Genomic DNA, 21786 nt, shown 5'->3' with positions numbered 1-21786 from the left:
GCTATAAAAAAAAATGAATAGGAAAATGAATATTATTCTGGAAACAAACAACAATTTAGCTTTTGAGATCCACTTATCAACCCCACTTTCATTTCTGTGCTTAAATCTTCACAAATTTACACTTCTGTATCTAACAAACACTCTTTAACACTGTCATCCAATCTGATTCTGAGATTGAAAGCAGCACCTATTGAGTAATCTAAGCAGTGCATCGGCTTTTCTTCGAGCTTTCAAGGATCCATCAGCAGCCAAGCCCTGAAGAGAAGGAATGCTACGCGGGTTCATTAACAGCCGCCTCGCAACCTCCTCTCCTCCATCTTTGCATAGCCCCAACAGAAGAGTTAACGAATTCTCCTTCCCTTTCGGAGAACCAAATCTTAAAAGATCAATAAGAATAGGCACTAAAATCCTGCTCTTCCCAATCTCCTCCAGCCCTTCAGAGCAACCCAAAAGTAGAGCCAGCACAGCCAAGGCATCGTCTGTAATGCTTGCCTTGTCATCCATCAGCAGCTCAATAAGCAGAGGAACCGCCCCGGCAGACACGACACTCACCTTGTTAGCATTGTAAACTGCAAGGTTAAAGAGTGCTATGGCAGCATCCTTTTTACCAGCCGGAGTGCCTTCTTTCAAAAGCCCCACCAATGCTGGAATGGCTCTAGGGCGCTTCCCAATGGTTACCTTGCAGTCATCTATCATCGACAAGCTGAAAATTGCTGCTGCTGCATTCTCTCTTGCTTCCATGGTGTTCCCTGATTCTAAGACATTTACTATGCTGTCAATTGCTCCGGCCGCCATGATCAGAATCTTGTTGTTGTTGTAGATGGAAAGGTTAAGTAGCGCAGTGACAGCATTTTCCTGAATTCTTGGTTCGTGGGATCTCAGCAATGTCACTAGAAATGGAATAGCTCCTGCCTCAGCTATTATCCTTCTATTGTCCATGCCTGTTTTGGCAAGTAATCGGAGCTCATACGCTGCTTGCCTTTGGATATCTGGTGAGCCAGTTGCTAGTTTTCCCACCAGAAACTCAGCTGTCAATTTGACAGCATCAACAGCAGCTTTCACAACAGAAATATGGTCAACAGCATGCTCATACAAGTCTCTTTTGCTGTTGCTCCTCTCCAAATCTGAGGAAGACGATGGTGAGGATTGAACTTGGGGAACGTTGTTCTCCTCACACCATTGTTGCATTAGACTCTTGAGTGCATAGTTGGGTATAAGTGCCATGTGAATTAGCTTCTGCCCACTTTTGGGGCATGTTTGGTGCCCTGAATTGATCCATTGGGCAATTGAATTTCGATCATAAGTGTGGCCGGATGCTACAATAACAGGATCTTTCATCAAGTCTAATGAAATAGGGCAGCGGAATTCGTCTGGGACATTGGGGATCAAGGATTGAGAAGATGAAGAATGATCATAATATCTATTTGAGGGTGTAGATTGCACTTTTAAGTCCCCTTTGCTGGGTTTTTCAAATTCGTCATCAATAAAAATGATGGATTTGCAGTATGAAACAAGAGATATAAGGTTGTTTATGTTTGATACCACAATTAGTCCACCACTCCCTGCTTGCTTGTGAGCTTCTGCCTCTAGCTTTAAAGTTTCTTCCTCGTAATCCATGGTGTTTCTCAGACCAATGCTGCAAAGTATATCTTTCACTTTCACCAAGTCTATGAACCCTTTGTTCTTCTTGTTCTTCTCACTGTTGCTGCCCATCAAAACTAGAAGCTCTTCTCTTCTTTCCAGCTCTTTAAGGTCAATAAACAACTCCACCCTTTTTGCTTGCCTGTGAAGAAGCTCAATTTGCTCTCTGATATCTGCTGTAACCTTTAGCAAACTCAGAGGTAAAATATCAAGTGCCCTCCCCAGCTCCTTCACTAGCACATAAAACTGATTTGAAACTAACTCTGTCTGCATAAGCCCCCACAAAAAGCTGCCATCTTTGCAATCTTGGATCAGAAACTTAGCTCTTCGAATGACGGAGAAAAGCTCGGTGAGGCACAGGATCGAAGACGGGGGAAGCGGGCCATTTGATTCTTGAATCTCTTCAAACAAAGAAGTAAGAAGCTTGATCCTCCTGATCATGGTTGAGATGTTCCTAGCCTGCAGAACTGGAAGCTTTTCCATGGAGCAAACCTCATTGCATATGTGAATCAATGATTGTAACAAAGACCCTGTTGGCAAAAAACCTGTGAAAACCATCAGAGGAGGAACAAGAGCAACATCCATGGTATATCTATCCTCTGCTTCTTCTAAATCTGAATATGTTTCTGTTAATTTCTGTGCCAAAATTTTCTTTTGGTTAGGAATTTAATTTCCTTGAATCTTGAACAACAACAACAACAACAACAACGTTTGTTTCTTGAAACAAAAAATTACATATACTAAACTTTCGATATTAAAATGATGGCTAGAGAAAGGAACATTAATCTAATTGCATGGATTCTTGACTGTTTCTGTTTGGAAAGTTGACATTAGAAGACAATAGAAAAGATGGTAAGTGAAGGAGTGAGAGGGATTCATGGGTTGCTGCCACTTGGAGGGACGTCCGGCCTTCTAGGGTTAGTTATTTTCCGCGCCAGTTTTTATATTAAATTTTTTTGCCAGAAACGTTGAATGGAAGTGGAGCCATTTCAAACTTAAATTCGGTGACCCAATTCGTTGCAACTCTTTTATGTCCATATATGGAATGTCTTATTAGGAAAGCATTGAGCCTTCGGCGCAGCAGAGACCATAGATATGGACTTTTGGTAACTACAAATATTTATTTTGAACTAGTTTCTTACTATCTCTAATATTTTATGATTTTTCATGAAACCGATTTCACTCTATTGCTTAGAAGTTACAATGTATGTTATTTGAAATATATAATATTATCTACTAAGCATTCTTCATTTAAAAGTCTTTTTTATTTTTATATTAGCGGTATCGGGAAGGCGAACGTTGAACACAATACATCAGCTGCTGCAGGGATAGATTCTCTTAACTGATGGCACATCGAATTGTGATTTCACCCTTACTTTTAATCACTTGAGTTACAAACCAATATTAAGTATACCTAAAGACAAAAAATAAAAAATCTAATTATACATTACTACAACTTGGACATTACATGTATACATATATTAAATAATAATAAAATGAGCCCACCACAGAAATCGACCAAGAAAATGCGACTTAATTGTGAGGACAAATTGCCAAACATGAACATTAGAAAGAAAGGGGAAGAATAAGTAAAATGTTCAAAATTAAAAATAAAAATAAAAGAGAAAAAGAGCGGGATTAGATGTTGCTAATTTATAATTGCTTCTGTTTTAGCAAGATAAGTTCTTCTTAAACTTTAAATTAACCAAGTCTACTAATCCTGTAAACATAAGTCGGTCTAATTTCATCTCATCCATTACACAAATGTCATCAAGTATGACGAAGATGATTACGAAGATGATGGTGACAATGTTTTCTCTTTTTTTTAAAAAAAAAAAAATTACCATAACAATAAAAGGATAACTTCCAAAAATAGAAGGATACCCTATTGTTTCCCAAAACCTAAAGGACCGAGGATGTTAAGGTAATCTAATTAAAAACTTTTTCTTTTTTTTTAATGATTAAAAACTTTTTTTTTTTGTATAGTTTTCACCTCTCTTTTGTGAGAGCTTTTCATCTCTCCTTTGTGAGAGTTTTATTTGTATTGTTATGGCTTAGTTTTTTCATACTTTATCTTCTTTTTTTTTATTATGAGTTTACAATCTGAATGCCTATGTCAAAGTTTCTTATTAGAGACGCACCTAATGGCGGACCTAGAAATTTTTCTAGAAGTGGGCTAATTTTATTTTTTTTTGGGAGATCTTTTATAACTAGGAATTTTTGGGCTAATTAATATTATATGGTAGGATTATATATATATATATTATAAAATATGGTAGGATTGTGGGTAGAAGAAAATAAAATCTAATTTGGGTGGTTAGGATAGGTTGGATTCTAAAAGATAAGTGGGCTAATATTTAACTGTATTTTTTAATTGTTGTGGCTAATTTGTATTAGCTTTTTGCGACTAACAGTTTTTTTAACTGAATTATGAATGTAATCCTAGAATTTCAAATAAAAAAGAAAAAAAAATACAGTGAGAAGGCGGTTTGACTTGGCTGTTGGCTACCCACCGAAACAAACTTTTTCATTTGGATTATGTGCTATTAGTCGACTTCTCGTACATTAATTAATAATGACATAATTATAATAATTACACGTCAAACAATAAATCCATTTGCGTATCCTGCTAACAACAAAAGAATGAAAGCTCCATCGTATGCTATGCAAAATTTATTTCTTTTGAATTACTATAATCATGTTCCATAACATCATATGCATATTCTATTTCTTTTGTCCGAAGTCCTCTAGCAATTCACATGCTACTTCGACTTCTGACCAAAAAGAAAAGCATCATATTGGGCCTGCCATGTTATAGCCTCTTCTAAAAAACCCCACTATCAGCCCATGTAGCTTCAGGCTTTTCTATTTTTGTGGAGTGCTAGGATCAGCCGTTCATGTACATGTAAAAAGTTGTTAATCATTCAGGTTTATAAATCTCACAATGCATCATCGGCTCACAACCATCTATATGCTCAAACAACCGATACAATCACATGTGATGGGCCCTACTACAAGTCAAATCTAGAAACATGAATAGCTTTTTCAAACATGAATAAGTGGAAAATGGTGGGGAAAGTGGAGCAAAGATCATCATGCCCAAAGTCAAGCCACAAAAAATATGCTACAGTCTATGACACCACTTTTCTTTCTTTCTAAATCCCCAAAAGAAAAATATTTCAAAAAAAAAAACCCAAAAGAAAAACGAAAATGTCAATCTCTATCAACCCACCCTAATGATTCATTTTTGGGCCGGCCCATATTCCTTCCTCTATGCACATTCGGCCCCCACGCTTTTTTCACGAGCGTGTCGGGCAGTAGTTGGGTTGGGTTTGAATCGCACGTACCGCGTGAGGATCACTTCCGTCATGTCGTTTGGTTTGTGTGGTCTGGGAAAACGACAGCCATTTCAACAAGTGGGCTCTTGGAGTTGGAGGAGCACTATTCTCATCTTTGTTCCATTTCCACTTTCTTTTTGCCATAAAATGTTTGAAGTGACATTTTATTCCTCATTTGCTCAAAAATATTGGTGACAAAATTGAAGTGTTCAAAATCAAAGTTAAGAGGACTAAAGAAAGAGTTTGGCAAAATGTCAACAAATCAAAGAAGAAAGAATGTGGCAAATGATTAGTTTTAGGTTCATTAGCATCTTGTGTATGAACTCATTTGATCATTTACTTATTTTTATGAAAAAACGACATCTTATCAGACAATTTTGATTAATGATCTTGTTATCTAAAATTCAAACTTATGACTTATCACAATTGTAGGAAGACTTTTATGTTTGTAGGTACTAATCATGTTTATTTCATAATTGGCATTGGTTTCTTTCACTTGGTTTGATTGCAGGATGCAAAAATATGTTTGATCAGAAGAATTAGAATCATTTTGACGACCCAACCCAGCTGGAAAAATGGTTGATGATAGATTTTTATGTTTTTAGGAATTAATCACAAGCAAGATTAATGGTGTTATAGTGATGCTTTGGGCACCACCATGGGTTATATAGATTCCAAGTTCATCTTTTTGCACCTTGCCATGTTTCCTCCTTGTGGACAAATCCAGCTTTCTCTTGATATTTGATTTACTTTTCTGGTGAAATTTCCTCCGTCAGTCAAATGAAATATGTCATCTTTGTTGATGAACCATCATATCCCATTATAACCCACCGATGGCGCATGATGATGGTGCCCCATCTTCAATTATTTGGCTTCTCTTTTTTATTTCCAAAAAAATGAAAGAAAAAAAAAACACACAAATAATTATTTCAGAAATTAAATTAGTAAAGAGAAAAAGGTCAATCCAAACCACAAATGGACCATGCAAAGTATTTGGACCCTGCAACCTGCATGACACACTCCACCCAACCGAAGCATTATTTAGAAAATAAACCATTTAAAATTTATTTTATATATATATGATGGAAAGGAGATTACTCATTATAGAAATTGGAAGTGGATTTAGTTAATGAAGCCATGAACATGAAGGGAAGTCATGAGCCTCGTTCAAGCTCATCCTGTGCAGCTTGCAAGTTACTGAAAAGAAAGTGCAGCCCCACCTGCATTTTCGCACCATATTTTCTCCCCGACGAGCCCAAAAAGTTTGCCAAAGTTCATAAAGTGTTTGGAGCAAGCAATGTGAGCAAGATCCTAACTGAAGTGCCGGAGGAACGACGCGAGGACACGGTGAATTCGCTGGCTTATGAGGCAGAGGCAAGGCTGAGAGATCCGGTTTACGGTTGCATTGGTGCCATAGCTATGTTGCAGAGGAAGATGATTGAGCTGCAACATGATCTGGCTATTGCTAGAGCCCGTCTTGCCTGTTATGCTTCCAATTCTTTATCATCATCGTCACCAACAGCTTCTGCTTCTTCTTGTTATGGTGTCTTGGATGATCAGCTCAGTGAGGCTGCTTTAAGTGCGGTTGGCTTTCCTGCCTGCAGCGGATTTAGTAATAGTTTCATGAGCCAGAGTGCACCTGAACTGAACAGCCATAGCCAGCATGGACAAACTAGTGATTTTAGCTGCGCCCCATATATACTGTGAATTTTATTATGATCTCTTTGTGTCTCCATCTGTGATGGTAATTTGGGAATATGTGGCCTTAATTTGTGATTATAATAAAGTAATGGGATCGGTGAGAATTTAAAGCAAAGGGAGGGGCAGCATATTTATTTTCAGCTCAGCCTCCTAGTTTGAGAACCCAATTCGTGTCACAGAACACTTGCCTTTAGATTGTTTTCCAAGAATGAATTGTGATTAGTAGAATAGAATGCAAAAGTAGCTGTTGGTGCTTCTACAATGCTAGCAAGAGTGTGACTTGTTTAAGTGTTCTTCTTGTTCTTCTTCCATTAACCTTTAGATGCTCCTAAACAAGTTTGAGAAGCCTGGAAATCTGAAATTTCGAAATCTCAAACACCATCTCATATCCAAGATGAAATATCAACAGAAAGCACGCTAGTTGTAGACATGTCTGGTGTGACCAATTTTCTCTAGCCAAGCATTCCAAGATGAATCCAAAGATTTACACAGTACAAGACTAAGAAGAATAGTTAAACCTCAGAAATTCCTCCATCAAGCAATCTATACAAACCAACTTCCATTGATTGATTCTATAACTCAGAAGAGAAACTACTAGTGATCAAATTAGCATTGCCATTCAAGAGAAAAGCTGATACAATCCATGTAATCTATGAATGGAGCTTGATCATTATCAACAAATAATATTACACTACAGAAACATAAAAGTACAGGAAGTCTGTAGGGCTAACAACTAATCATGTACACCAGAAACATTACAATAATTCATAGGCATCCAAAGCCTTGAACTTGAAACTGCAGATATATAAATCATGGAGCTCATGATGCATACTTCAGAAGTAGCGATCTGGATATCGAGCTTTCCACTTAGATTTCTTACATGGTCTGATTTGTGGCTTGACAGAAACAACTTCCCATTCGAAAACGGAGAGTCAGGCTTATAACTTCTTTCCTGTTTAAGGTATAAGAAATAAGAAAACTTATCAGAACATGAATAGAAACCAATCTCAATCAAGTAAAGCAATGAAATGAATTTCACCAAACCATCACATACTGATTCTTGAGACACAATAGCTGATTCATAAAACAAAGTTCGCTGGAACCAACCAATTCAAAATATAGACAGACAGAGTAAGCATTGAAACCAACACTCACCACATTGCAAAAATCTCTTAACAATCAAACAAAACCCAGAATATATTTTTCAAGCTACCTCTACAAGGAGTGTACTTGGGGCGCTTCATCTTCTCCAGCTCGACCTGAGCATCCTTGAACATATTCAACCTCTGGAATTCGAGTTCTTTTGTGAACTCCATCCTCTGTTTCTCCAGCTCCATCATCTGCTCCTGTTTCAAATTCTCCATCCGCTCGTATAATTCCCCAAATTTCAATATTGCACCCGCCAATTCCCTGCACGCCGCTCCACCCGATAATCCCACCGCCTCCATCCGACGCTTCCTTACACCATCATCATTACAATCCTCACCATCTTCACATCCAATTGAGCTCTCCGTGGACCCACCCGGTGGCTTAGGCTTAAGGTCTGGGGATTTGACAGTGAGAGTGGGAATTGAGGGCTTTCTTTTGGTCGAAACGGCGGAGTCCGGCGAAGAGCCGATGAGGGAGTGGAGGCGGTGGTAGAAGGGCCACGTGGAAGGGCTAGGCTTAGACTTTTCCAGTTTGTACTTTTTCTTCAGGGTGTCGATGCGGTTTTTGCACTGGACGTCCGTCTTGGACGCCTTGACGCCGCCGTTTAGTCCAGAGTTAACGGCGTCCGCCACCTCCTTCCAGTCATTCTGACGGAGATTGCCGCGGTTCAGCTGGAGGTAACGGTCGCCCCACGCCGTGATTAGCGTCGATGTGGCGCCCTCGCTCCAACAGTCATCCCGGCCACCGGGGGCGCGGGTCCGGGTCGGGCGATGCATGAACGGTTTCGGGTTCGGTTCGGGGCGGTGGCGGAGAAAGAGAGAAACAGCGGGATTTTTTTGGTGTGGGTAATAATGATGGGTTGGGTGTCGATCGAAAGATGAGGAAAAAATCGGACTGAGAAGGAAATGGAAATCTGGCCGTCCATTGTACCGGCGGTGACGTCAGCTCCTCTATGGGGGTTGGACGGACTACCATACCATTGACCGCTTTAATTTAACCATGTACGACGTTGTCGATGGTTTTAGCTCGGTTTTACTGTCAGCATTTGTTTAGTCTCCGGTTTACTGTGGAAAACGCCTGTTAACACTAATTAATTGAGAAAATAAATTATTTGATTAACAATAAATAATCTCATATTTCTCCTTCAATTTATCGCCTATATCTAATTCTAAACCCCTGGATTTCATTTCGTCCAAGACCTGTTTTGCCTTGTCAAACCTCTTCAACTTGATGAGTCGATTCGCCAAGCTCCCGAAATTCTCCTTGTCCAGCCACGTGTCCCTCCCGCTAAAGCTCCTCACAAACTTCACCGCCTGATCGTAAAAGCCCGCGCTCAGTAGCGAATCAATCACGTACACGTGTGTCGAAAGCTGCATCGGCACTCCATCGTCCACCATCCTCCTCAGCAGCACCAGAGCCCCCTCCACCTTCCCCGCCTTGCACGCGCCCAGCACCAGCGCGTCGTACGTACGCGTGTCCGCCCTCATCCCCTCCTCCTCAATCCTCTTAAGCACTGCAGCCGTCGGATCCAATTCTCCGGAGAAACAATACGCCATCAGTAGATAATTGTACGCCGTCAGATCCGGCGGAGCCCCAAGCCTCCTCATCAGATCCACCACGCCCCACGCTTCCTCCATCCTCTTCTTCCTGGTAACCACATTGAGTAGGGGGTGAAAGCTACACGCGTTCAGGCCGTAGTTTCCACGCGCCATCATTTCCACCACGCGCAGCGCCTCGTCGACCCTCTGCAGCTTACAGAGCCGCGCGATGAGCGAGTCGTACGCGCTCTTTCGGGCGAAGCCATTGTCGAGACGAGCCAGAGTTCGACAGAGATCATCGAGTAGGGAGAGGGAGGCGTCGGTGCTGGTGATGAACTTGAAGGTGTTGGTGGTGTTGCAGCAGTGGTCCTTCACGCGCTTGTTGAGGAGGTGGCAGAGGCCGTCGAAGTCTCTGGAACGGCCAGCGGCATTGACCTCGTCATCGTAGTAGGCTGAGGTGGGGATATCGGGGAAAGTGTTGAAATTGGGGCTTTGGGTTGTGAAGAATCGGGCGGCGACGGTAAGGATATATTGGGAATTTAGTGGTTTGTGGGGGAGATTTCCGAGGAGTGCCATGGATGGCTGGCTCTGACTCTGAGGGTTTAGGGTTTAAGGCTGCTGAATAGAAGAAGCAGAAGCTCGTAGTCTCAATCAAAACCCCACCAATTGAGTAGTCGCTGGGGGTTTTGGTTTGAAAATGGGCTTCTTGGGCTGGGCTATTTTCCATTTGTTTAAAAATAAAACGGGATCTTTATGGGCCAAGTAACGCTTGTTGTAGATTTTTTTTGGGCCTTTATTCCCCATGCAACAAAAGAAAAGAGTATTTCTCTAACCAAAAAAAGCTTGTTTCTAGCAATGCATTATGCAAGAAGTCATTCCTCCTCACACACAAATTACAGGTCGATACATATGTAAAAATAATTTATTAAAATTATTGAAAAAAATATTTATACGAACATCATCATCATCAGAAAAGTAATTAAAAAAACTCTTTTGTGGTTGAAATTTGATCAATGGTGATTGATCAGTGAATTTCAATTTTATTTCAACAATTTTTAATACCAAAACCAAAGTCCTCCACCTCCAACATATGAACCAGGGCACCGACTTCACATGTCCCTCAGAACACTATTATGACTATAAGTTCAGCTATAGACAAATAATTTGCCATCTACAATGCCGACTAATTTATGAGGATGGCGACCCAACAACACACATTTCAAAGGTAACAAACAACTTGTTCTATACATTATGGTCGTGAGTCGTGTTGTTGGAGAGAGACTTTCTTACCCCGATGTCAATGTCCTCTCGTCCTATTTCCCTCCTCATCATGTCATAGGTGACATGACGAGCGAGATATGGAATTTTTCCATGTTAATGGGGTGCCCTTAATCGCAGGCTGATCAATCAAAACCAAAAATTTCCACATCACACCACGAACCCCTAAGAATCTCAGGATAAGCTAATTAAAATGGCCTTTAAGCAAGCTTGTCTTGGTCTGGCTTTTGTGGCTTTTGTGAAAAGACGTGTTGGATTGTATCATAAACCAGCTGGACAAAAGGGAGACAGACAACAGGCCTGGCGGCCAGGGCCTATGAAAAAAAAGAATAATAAGATCAACGACATCAATGCATGCGTATGGAAAGCATGCATATCCATTGAAGCCAAAAGAAAAGAAGAAAAAAGAGTAAGATTTTTTTTTTTGGTTACATTGGAGGAAAGAAACCCCACTGGGGTTCGATCCTGGGTGCCATGGGGGGAAGGGGGAATCCACCACCACTGTGGTGGGAACCCATTGGCAAAGAGTAAGATTTTGATATCTCTCTCTCTCTCTCTCGTCGGCGTTCTTATCTGGCTCTATGTTTGGCTTTCAACTTTATGCCTTTTTCTAACAGGGATGTATCAGATATGCCTCATCATCTTTGTTCCCGTAGGGACCTAGTTTGACCTATTTTGCTGACTTCCCCTTTTCACTTTTACTATTCTTCTTGAGCCTCCTGGTATGCCTCAGTCTTAAAAAGAAAAAGTTGAAACTAGACTTGCCCAAGAACAGTTGAGTGAGTCGGCATATATAAAATGAGTATCCAACGAATCGTAGACTCGGATTTTTTAAACCCCAATTCTCATATATGTAAAAGCATCTAAGATTACTTAATTCTTGTTGCATATAAATTGTTTTTGGGTAATTTTCTATAGGGTTTTCTACAAATAGACTCATTCTAGCATGACCCACATTTAACCACATTTAATTGAGTCAATTGAGAATCCTACACCTTTAGCATGGGTGTGGTGTACTTTTGCACCACAACAATAAATTGTGCGTTAATACTGTAACCCTTTACCCTTTAATGCAAATTATGTTTTCTTTCTAATTACATACAACCTGCACTACACCAAATTTATCAAATTTGCTTAGAAAACTAGTATTGTTGGCAACAAGACGACGAGATTTGAAGCATGTTAAATTGCTGTTTTATCATGATCTGGGAGATTTGTCTTTCTTCCTGGTTCTTTTTTTTGATGAAAACCAAGGTATCCCCCGCGCGATTGCGGGGACTAGCCCTCGAGGTACTGTCGGGCGCAAAGCAGGGACCTCTCCCAACAAAGTCTGCTCTATTCGCAAGCGCCTGGGATCTTCTTCCTGTTTCTTTCAATCATGATGCAGAGTTATGTTTTTTTTTCTTTTGTCAACAGAGTTATGTTAGTTTCTTATGTACGATGAAATATGAGTTAATTATGGTGTGAAAAATTCATTAAAATAAAGTGGCTCAAAGTTGGAAGCAAATCGTGCAAGAGAGGAAAGTTTCGATTAAATGTCAATTATGGCGCTACGAAAAAAAGGAATGTGTATCGTTGGAATTTTTGGATTGATTCGTGAATTTTGAAGCAATTATAGATTCTGTCAAGATTTATATTTACTTTAATGTTTTATTTTACATATTTAGAATAAGTTATCAATCATGATATTATTTTCCTTAGAGGTGAGAGTCAAGTTGATGTTGCAGTGGAAGCTATTGTGTTTGACATTAAGATGCTTGCTGGTAAGCTCCAACAGGTCGTTTTTATAGCTACTTCCCGTCAGTGTAATAAGGCAGCGCATGAGATTGCGGCCTTTGTGTCTATAGTAGGTGTTAACCACATTTGGGACCAAGTGTGGCCTGAGTGGATTTTTGATATTTTAGCTAGTGATGTAAACCTTTCTATTCGTCTCTTTTTAAACTCTCTTCGTTTGGAAAAAAAAAAAAAAAGATATTATTTTCCTCATATGATTTTAATTAGGATTTTTTTGTTTTCTTGTTAGCTAAGTTTTAGGAATATTATGGAACTTCAGGTTTCCTATGGTGTAAGGATTTCTCTGTTTTCTATTTAAGCCAACTCATGACATTGTATTTAGATAATTCAATTTATTATCAATCAAATACCTTTAAGTTTTACTCAATTTTCTGGTGAATTTCAGTTTGTTAGTGAATTCCGACATTGTTACTTTAGAGTTATCATTCGATCTCCCTATTACACTATATCTCGTTGTGTCAGTTTCGAATCCTGAGTTCGGGTTTTAATCAAAGTTTCATTCTGACCGACCCTCCCCAACCTTTTATAATTCTATTGTTCTTAGAATAATTTGTTTCCTTTTTAATTAGCATTGAAGAAAAAAAAAACATTCAAAGTTCCAAGTACAATATAGCTTTTAATTCCGTTTGTGAGCATGAAGATAAAGATAGTTATGAAGATAATGTAGTGGGGTGCTTACTTACTGAAACCGCATTGTACATTATCTCAATGAACATTTGACCAAGAACAAGCTAAACCCTTTGGTATGCATCACACTAATTACTGTCTAAATTTCTTAATACAAAGATATATTAATTTAGATAAGTATATTTAACATATAAATATTTTTTTTATTTTTGTAGGAAACACATGAAGTAGAAGAAGCATTCACTTCATTATTCCTCAAAAGACTCACAGATTTACATGAGTTCCTTGTAGTTCACAAGAATATTAGCGTTGGGTCCTTCTAATTATCATATTTTTTTGTTTTTTTGGTTAGAGAGTGTCGAAGCAGAATCTTGATGATCATCAACTGTATCTGATCTAGCTTAATGCGGAGGTGATTTTGTGCTCATTATAGTCATATTTCTTCGAACGAAGAACTATACCTACCCCATTCATTCAAATTGTGGAATTGTATTAATGAAAGAAGGATCTAATTTTCATTTATTCTCTCCACATTCCCATTTCAAATAAGTAAACATTGCAAATGAAAGTATTTGTACCCATCTCTCTCTCTCTCTCTCTCTCTCTGTGTGAGAAAACGCACGGACTCGCAGAGCATCTTTCAAGAAGAAGTTAATAGGGGGGAACAAAGTCTTGATTTGACCATGGCATCTCTCTGGTAAATGGTAATGTCGTGATCATATCGGGCACTTGGATCCATATGACTTCTTCTACATACATCAATGACTTCCTTGTATTGTAGTTGTTGTTGTAGATACCCCCAGCTACCTAACAATTTTACAGCTGACCCGACACCGCAAATCTTTTCCTTTTTGTTTTCTTACCATCGGATAAATTTGTCTCAGTATGAGCTGCAACGTTCACTTTGTTGAAATGAGTATGTCTCGTCTTAATCAAAATCTAATACTTTTGAACAAATTATACTTTATGAAATACGTTTAGCTAATACGTACTTTTGAATCATAATTCAAACAATTATGGGTTTCATTTTATGCCAACAAGTTTTTATAAACCTATCCATATCCTTTCTTTTCTTTTTTGTAGGCAATATCTCAGACCCGCATATAAAATTATAATAGATAGTGCCCTTAATGATTCTTCAAGGGTCACACAGAACATGGTGAGCGACGGGACTAATTTTGATGTTTAATTATATTAGTTTTTTTTCTTGTTTGAGAACCTTTCCTATTAAGAGGTCGGTATTATTCTCAAGTCTCAAACAACTACAGTAGTGGATCCTTTCGCTTTTTTTAGTTTAAAGTCAAAGAATTTGGGGACACATTTATATATAGTACCCCAAAATTAATAAAGTCAAAGGGCCGGCCTCGAACAATAATACAACTCTTAAACAATGAGCATGGCAATCACATTATTTGAGACTTGAGAATAATATTGCATGCCTTGGTTGGACAAAGATGAAATGGACCACATGGCTAGATGGATTTCCAAGATTTTCTAGTGAGATAGGGTTCGCTAAAGAAATCGGGAAACAGATATTAAGGATTTGTTTAAACATCCAGATCCGACCATCCCATCTGTTTATAAGCAAACTTGAAGATATGGAATCCAAATAATTAATAAAACAGGCGTACGTTACCTCCCCTTAGTCCCCTAGACTATGAACTTCTAATTTTTTATATACATGACTTTTCATGGACGTCTCAAGCCACCTAATGTATATTTATGTACCTAGTAACGTAACATTGTCCAAATTAATTATTTTATTGGTGTAATGTTAAGTCATGCATGTTTGATCGCGCCTTAAGTGGAATTGGAGTGAAAGAAGGAGAAGTAGTCAAGAAGGTTTAGGAATTAAGTCCAATTCTTATTATAAAAACAATAATTAAAACAAAATTTCTATGGAAACTTCACTTTAACTTTATCGTATTAGTATTTTTCTTCTCAATATTGAAAGATATTTCCAACATCGAATCTCCTCTCAGCAGTTAATTACGAAAAAAGATGGAGAATAAAATTAGGACGAGACAGGTTAACAATTAAAAACCTAGTGCATAGAAGAGAATAAAAACTATGACATCCATGCAAGATGCACCTGGATCATCAGTACGTACCATTAACGAATCATATCTCAATCTGTGATGGGTTTTAATTGCAAGAGCGATTAAGATTCCGAGAGAGAGATTAAACTTTCTGTCATCAACTTTATGTGCATATCCAAGTAAGTAAATATTCTGCAGGAAGATTTAAAACCAAAAAGGAAGAGACAATCGAGGAAGACAAAGGCACCCAAACAGAGAGATTCATAGGCATCAATACCAAATCTACAGAGCTAGCTGACTTCATCAACTTTATGCAATATGTAGTCCATATCTAAGGGAGGAATTTATAAAAAGAAAGCCTGAAGCTGAAGGCACTATCTTTAAGGTTCACACACAGTGGAGGACGTCCTTTTTAAAGTAAGCCTGCCTGCCTATGTAGATTGGGATGCGAAACTCTTTTCTTTAATTATAAACCTGCCTGCCACAAGCTCTAGGACAATTAATACGTTATTTATAAACTAAATTCTCAACAAAAGCATATTTGAATCTGATTAAGAGCTAGCATCCATTAAGATTCTAGCCACTGAGCTTCGTTTGTCTTTTCAAGAGAATTGTTCTTTTTTTTTTTTTTTTGGGTCTGAAAGTTTTTGGTTTTACTTTGTTTCCCTTGTCCGTGATCCTTTCTTCTCCAAATATGTCTAACTGAACCAAATTATTAAATAAGAAAAGAAAAACTGTGTGCGGTTAAATCTGTTGGCGCTAGACAACTCACCATGCTCCTTTTGTATTGATCAAAAGTTTAGGGGCAGGAAGGCTACTCTATTCCAAGGTCAGGATATACTAATGCCTCTTTGAGAACTTGTAAAGGGGGTCTCAGCCCCTTCTCTTGTTTTTACAGATTACCCACCAAGAGGGATTGTCGGCAGTGGGATTCGAAACCCAAGTATAATGAAGAAAACAATCTTTACCAATTCAACCAACCCTCTTTAGCACTCACCATGCCCCTTTTAAAGGAAGAATTAATAATGAAGAACTGTTGTAGCTTCAAAAGTCAATAGTTAGTCAATTGGAAATTTAGGATGGTTGTAATTATCTGGTACTAAGAAAACCATTACTGAGTTGTTAAACACGTGATCAACTATTTTTAGATTTTTTGGAAAACCATTCATATCACTAGCTTTCGTTTTCTTCAGGCTATATATAGCTTAAAGAATTACAACTTCCATTACATTTTGTCATAGAGTTCCTATATTAGAAAAGCAGTCAAAGGCTTTTATTGTCATGAAATAGAGAAAACATTGATAATGATTTTAGTGTTGTTGTTTGTATTGTATAAATAATGAATTATCAATTAGTGAGATTTGATGAATTAATTAGTTGTTGACATGTTGTCTTACTTTTATAGTGTCGGGTCAAAATAAAAAACCTAAGAGATCAATGAAATTCACTTATATCATCAAGTTTTCTATCTTGTTAACACAGAAGCTAAATTTAACCTACTCCATTTTGAAATCATTGATTCCGACCATGCTGGTAACTAAACTATGTGGGAGGCACAATGCATCTCCACCACTTGCTACTTAATATATATGCTCCTAAAATACTGTTTACTTTACATTCAATAGTACATGGGCAGGCTAAGTTTGGATAATATTAAATTGACATGGCTTTCTTTTTTATAAACAACTAAAAGCACTTCAGAACCACCCCCAGGAAAGGCAAAAACATTTCAAAGAGTTTGAGGAACGAAATGATAGATACCTACCTGCCTGCCTATACAATATAATAAGATTAAGAACCGAAAATTATTACTACTAATTCAGTTATGCTGCACTGCACATTGCACATTGCACATTGCACTGCACTTCACTGCAGTAAATTTAGATTGAAAAAAAAACACACAACTTTAAAACTAGACTTGTATTTTGACACGAGTGAACAGAGAGGAGAGAAGGGAAGTGTTTTTTTCTTTCACATGCGTTTTAGATTTTTGTTTATTTTTCAAGGTGATGAGATGTGTGGCACAGTGACAGTGGATCTTCCTAAAATGCCGTTCCAAATCATCCATATAATTATATACAATATATTTTTTGGTCTGCAGGAATCAATGTCCTTCTTAGATTAATAACAGAGACACAAAATAATCGTAAAATTATTTATAGACCCCACCCACCCCAAAAGCCAAAAGGCAAAAGAAAAAGCCCGGTTTTCATCTTCCTTCCTTCATATCATATATTCATATCCCAATCCCACCACCACACAAACACACAAGAACACACAGAAGCAGGTTTTACGTAATATTGGTATGATTGTATCAATATCTTTTTGCATAAGATACCCCAGACATGAAATTGACAGCTATCACTCTCCACGTCCCTCAGTTCCCCCTGCAGTTGCACAGTTGCACAGTTGCACACTTGCACTGCACCCCCCCCCCCCCATTAAACTATATCATAATTATAAATAAATAAAATTACACAGATTATTATTACATGTCAAAATTAAACGTGCACATAATTTATAAAACCAGAACCAATAGCTATCAGTCTCGGGAGAGGAGAGAAACTCTCGTACAATATGGATAACATGTTTTGTTATTTCTAGCCAATAACACAATGACACGTGAAATAACTTTTCGATTTTTTATTGTGTTATCGACATGGGATAACACCGGTTACAACAAAAGTTTCTTTTCCTCGAGGAGACCAAGTTGTCAATATTTTTTTGTTTTGATATTCATTTTCTCCATAAAGCGATACCCGGAGAATCTTGGCAAAAATCTTTCACAGTAAACAAACCAGCAAAACATAACACATTGCCGATGTCACTTGCTTCACCTCAAACCCTTCACCATATATTCCTTCCTGTCTGTCTCTTCTAAACTAAGAAAATCACACCAAAAACAAAACCCAAAATCCCCTCCTCCGCCTCATCCTCCTCCTCCTTATCCACCACATTACCAAAAACCACTCAAACTAAGCACAGAAGAAGATAAACAAATCACTCATGGCAGGCTCTGTGCGTGTGAAAGAGGCTGTCGTCGTTGCGCCCTCCGAGCCCACCCCAACTTGCGTCCTCAACCTCTCAGCAATTGACTCGCAACTCTTCCTTCGATTCACCATTGAGTACCTCTTGGTCTACGCCCCTCGACCGGCCCTCAATCAGGAAGCCACCACGACCCGTGTCAAGTCCGCACTGGCCAAGGCCCTTGTCCCTTACTACCCGCTGGCCGGTCGGGTCCGGCCCAAAGCCGACTGCTCAAGCCTCGAGGTTGTCTGTCGAGCACAGGGCGCCGTGTTCATCGAGGCCGTGTCCGACCGCGCCACGCTCTCCGACTTCGAGCGGGCCCCGCGATACGTGGCGCAATGGAGGAAGCTACTGTCGCTCCAAGTGGCCGACGTTCTCAAGGGTGCCCCGCCGCTCGTCGTCCAGCTGACGTGGCTCAAGGACGGAGCCGCGGCGCTCGGCGTGGGATTCAACCACTGCCTCTGTGACGGGATCGGCAGCGCCGAGTTCCTCAACTCGTTCGCCGAGTTGGCAGCTGGCAAACCCGGGTTCGCGAACGAGTTCAAACCCAATCCTGTATGGGATCGCCACCTGCTGGACCCACAACCAGTAAATCATGTAATGCCACGTCATCGAATTCCTAACGCGGCGAGTCACCCCGAGTTCAACAAGGTCCCCGACCGTTGCGGATTCATGAACCGTTTCTCCAACGAACGACTTATCCCAACCTCCATAACATTCGAAAACATATACCTAAGCGAGCTGAAAAAACTCGCTCTGTCGACGAGTCGACTCAGCACCGAGTCGGCCTATACTTCGTTCGAGGTTCTCTCAGCCCATGTATGGAGGAGCTGGGCCAGAGCACTAAACCTAGCTTCAAACCAAATCTTGAAGCTCCTCTTCAGCGTCAACGTACGGAACCGAGTGAAGCCTAGTCTACCCGGCGGGTATTACGGCAATGCGTTCGTGCTGGGGTGCGCGCAGAGCAGCGTGAAGGATCTGGAGGAGAAGGGGCTGGGGCACGCGGCGGGGCTGGTGAAGCTTGCGAAGGAGAGGGTGGGGGAGGAGCACGTGCGGAGGGTGGTGGAGTCGGTGAGCGAGTCGAAGGCGAGTCCTGACACGGTGGGGGTGCTGATCGTGTCGCAGTGGTCAAGGCTGGGATTGGAAAGGGTTGACTTTGGAATGGGGAGGCCAGTGCATGTGGGGCCCATACTGAGCGACAGGTACTGCCTGTTTTTGCCAGTCGGTAGTAAAAATAATAAGGGAGGAGGTGGTGATGATGATGATGATGATGATGGTGATGATCAGGGGGAATCTGTGAAGGTGATGGTGGCTGTCCCCACAAGTGCAGTTGACAAGTACGAGATATTGGTCAAGAGTCCATACTCGTGAGGACCACTCGAACACGATTCTCTCTCTCTCTCTCTCTCTCTCTCTCTCTCTCTCTGCTTAGCTCACATGCGCTGACTTTGTATAGTTTTTTTCCTGATTTATAATATAAACGGGTTCCGTTGTGTTCCATTTTTTCATCCATGGTCCATGCGAGTGGTAAATTGTAAGGTGCGACGAGAACCGTTGGATCGGAGACTTATTAGAGGCACTTCAATTTTAGAGGAAGAATCTTGTATTTTGGTCTTGGATTTTGTCTTTCAACTGAATGTGCATATGATGTGTGCAGAGAGTTGAAAAAAAAATAAAGCATCATAATGGATCCAATTCATATCGATGCTACACAAAATAAACAACATGTTTAATTAAAAGGGTTTCATGCTGGAATATGCCTAAACTGATTCCTGCAGTAGAATATATATCGGTTTGGTCAGTTGATCAAAACGGCTTATCCTCTTTCATTTACCAAGTTCGATTTTCCTCTCTCTCGTAAATTAGAATATCTTTAGACTATGGATTATGAAAATTATAAAAAAAGAATTGGGACATCAAATTGCATGGTTGATTAGGTAAATCACGTACTTAATCATGTTGTGTTTTCTTTGTTATGCATTAGGTGCGGTGAGAAAATATTTGTACAGGGATCACAAGTTTTGCAAAGATGTCAAGGGATTGTAGCCCATGGCAGGTTCCACCGATGACTGGGGATTGTTAATTTTGTTTTGATTGGGCTCATTAGAACTCATCAGCCCAAATGCCGAAATTGAACATGTTCAACCCGAGGACACTGTGAGTTGATGGGTTCGAATATTTGAATGCGCTTACCATATATCCCATTAGACTGCATTTTTTTGTTGTTGTCATTTTTCATTTTATACAAGCAATATTGAGGGAAATGAATCTAGACTCGGGCGTGTTGGTAAATGCTCCTAACAACTTGAGTTACAAGCATATTGCTCTCTTTTTTGCTTTAAGTTTCCTTAACTTCTGGGTTGAGACTTGGGAGGGCTTTGCTCCAATACACCAAGGGTTTATATATCTTTTATAAACAATAATGTGAATACATTATGGGAAAGGCCTATTCAATCTGTTTTGATGCCTTTTAGATCATGTTACAGGGAACGTGGTATAGGTTGTACAGATAGATTGTCATGCAATGAGAAGGAAAACATAATTAAGAAATGATATGAGGGAAAAGCTACAAGGTTATATATGGTTCAAATTGGAACAGCTCCCCACCAACACCAAGCTTACAAGCCCACCAGACCCACCCACGACACGACAATATATAAGCAATCTGCTCAATATTTCCAAAAGGTCACCTAATATCTTTTGCATAAAATATTAGGGTAAGTAAATTTTGCAACAGGTTATCGTATCGGAAGACAGAAGTTATCCCTCTTCCTTTCTCTATTTGGGTGGCTTTTAACAGTCCAACAGGTTCCATTTATATTAGTTGCTGTGGTGCTGCCTTCTGCCTTCTGCCTTCTGCCTTCTTCTGCCTTCTGCCTTTGCGAGTTCCAAGGCGCTGGGCTGGACACCACATGCTGCCTGCTCCTAACTATTCCTGCACTTCCTCTGGCCAGCGGACACGCCATCCCCTTCATGCAAAATTCCTCCTCCACATCATTCTCTTTTCTCGATTTATGAAAAATAATTTAGGAAGAGGGGAAGCAACTCCATCCCAAGATAAGGGTACATTAAAGCCTCTTTGAGGACTTATAGAGACTATTTTAACCCTTTTTTTGGTTTTTACAGAATACTCCTCAAGAAGAATTGTTGGCAGCGATATTTCAACCTAGGCTTGGATAGCTAAGAGAGCTTACCAACCAACCTCGTTGGCAACATCATATTCTCTTGATTTCCTCCATATTTTGGTTCTTTTGTATACATTATCAATATACACACAACATATACAGTACTTTACAAGAAAGCCATGCACACAACAGATACACCCAAAAATATAATTTTTTTAATGCAAACCCTAAAATATAATTGAAACATGTTATTCTTCATGATCCAATTTTTATCTAATTTATTTTCATATATATATATATATATCAATGTTTTAAAAGGCAAGGTGTAGAGACGAGCCATTTTTAGTCCGCTACGCGAGGCATAAATCCTGAAGCAGTGAGGCATAAGCCTTTTGAACATTGATTTAATTAAATTCAAAAAATTATAAATAATACAATATAAATAAATTGTACTACTAATTCTTATTGAGCCAAAATATTCTATCAAATATAAGTACTAAATGTCACTTAAGCATAATAATTAATACCA

The 21786-nt window shown here is 39.4% G+C and overlaps 5 protein-coding genes across 6 annotated transcripts; 2 read left to right on the top strand and 3 right to left on the bottom strand.

Annotated features, from left to right (window-relative positions):
• Positions 1–25: 25 nt before the first annotated feature.
• LOC110749771 (U-box domain-containing protein 1-like) lies at positions 26–2450 on the bottom strand. The gene has a single exon (XM_021949956.2). The coding sequence runs from the start codon at positions 2224–2226 to the stop codon at positions 154–156; it is 2073 nt and encodes a 690-aa protein (XP_021805648.1). The 5' UTR covers positions 2227–2450; the 3' UTR covers positions 26–153.
• A 3567-nt stretch (positions 2451–6017) lies between these two features.
• Positions 6018–6842, top strand: LOC110749768 (LOB domain-containing protein 21-like). The gene has a single exon (XM_021949951.2). It carries the CDS (start codon positions 6117–6119, stop codon positions 6684–6686), a length of 570 nt encoding a protein of 189 aa, XP_021805643.2. The 5' UTR covers positions 6018–6116; the 3' UTR covers positions 6687–6842.
• Positions 6843–7224: 382 nt separating this feature from the next.
• Positions 7225–8819, bottom strand: LOC110749765 (sequence-specific DNA binding transcription factor). Of its 2 annotated transcripts, none has more exons than XM_088249157.1 (2): positions 7836–8819; positions 7225–7632 (listed from the first exon to the last, which is right to left on the bottom strand). In XM_088249157.1, the coding sequence occupies exon 1, from the start codon at positions 8603–8605 to the stop codon at positions 7853–7855; it is 753 nt and encodes a 250-aa protein (XP_088105283.1). In that variant the 5' UTR covers positions 8606–8819; the 3' UTR covers positions 7225–7632; positions 7836–7852. The 2 variants fall into 2 exon arrangements, with proteins under 2 accessions (XP_088105283.1, XP_021805639.1); XM_021949947.2 differs by having other exon boundaries at positions 7894–8804.
• Positions 8820–8919: 100 nt separating this feature from the next.
• On the bottom strand, positions 8920–10045 carry LOC110749764 (pentatricopeptide repeat-containing protein At2g40240, mitochondrial-like). The gene has a single exon (XM_021949946.2). The coding sequence runs from the start codon at positions 9941–9943 to the stop codon at positions 8945–8947; it is 999 nt and encodes a 332-aa protein (XP_021805638.2). The 5' UTR covers positions 9944–10045; the 3' UTR covers positions 8920–8944.
• A 7798-nt stretch (positions 10046–17843) lies between these two features.
• LOC110749714 (HXXXD-type acyl-transferase family protein) lies at positions 17844–19731 on the top strand. Its single transcript, XM_021949877.2, has one exon. The coding sequence runs from the start codon at positions 18112–18114 to the stop codon at positions 19501–19503; it is 1392 nt and encodes a 463-aa protein (XP_021805569.2). The 5' UTR covers positions 17844–18111; the 3' UTR covers positions 19504–19731.
• Positions 19732–21786: the final 2055 nt, after the last annotated feature.

Source organism: Prunus avium, chromosome 2, assembly GCF_965620075.1.
Source record: "Prunus avium chromosome 2, drPruAviu1.hap1.1, whole genome shotgun sequence".
NCBI lineage: Eukaryota > Viridiplantae > Streptophyta > Magnoliopsida > Rosales > Rosaceae > Prunus > Prunus avium.
Note: the sequence above shows the minus strand (reverse complement) of the source record. Positions and strands in the feature narration are given on the sequence as shown.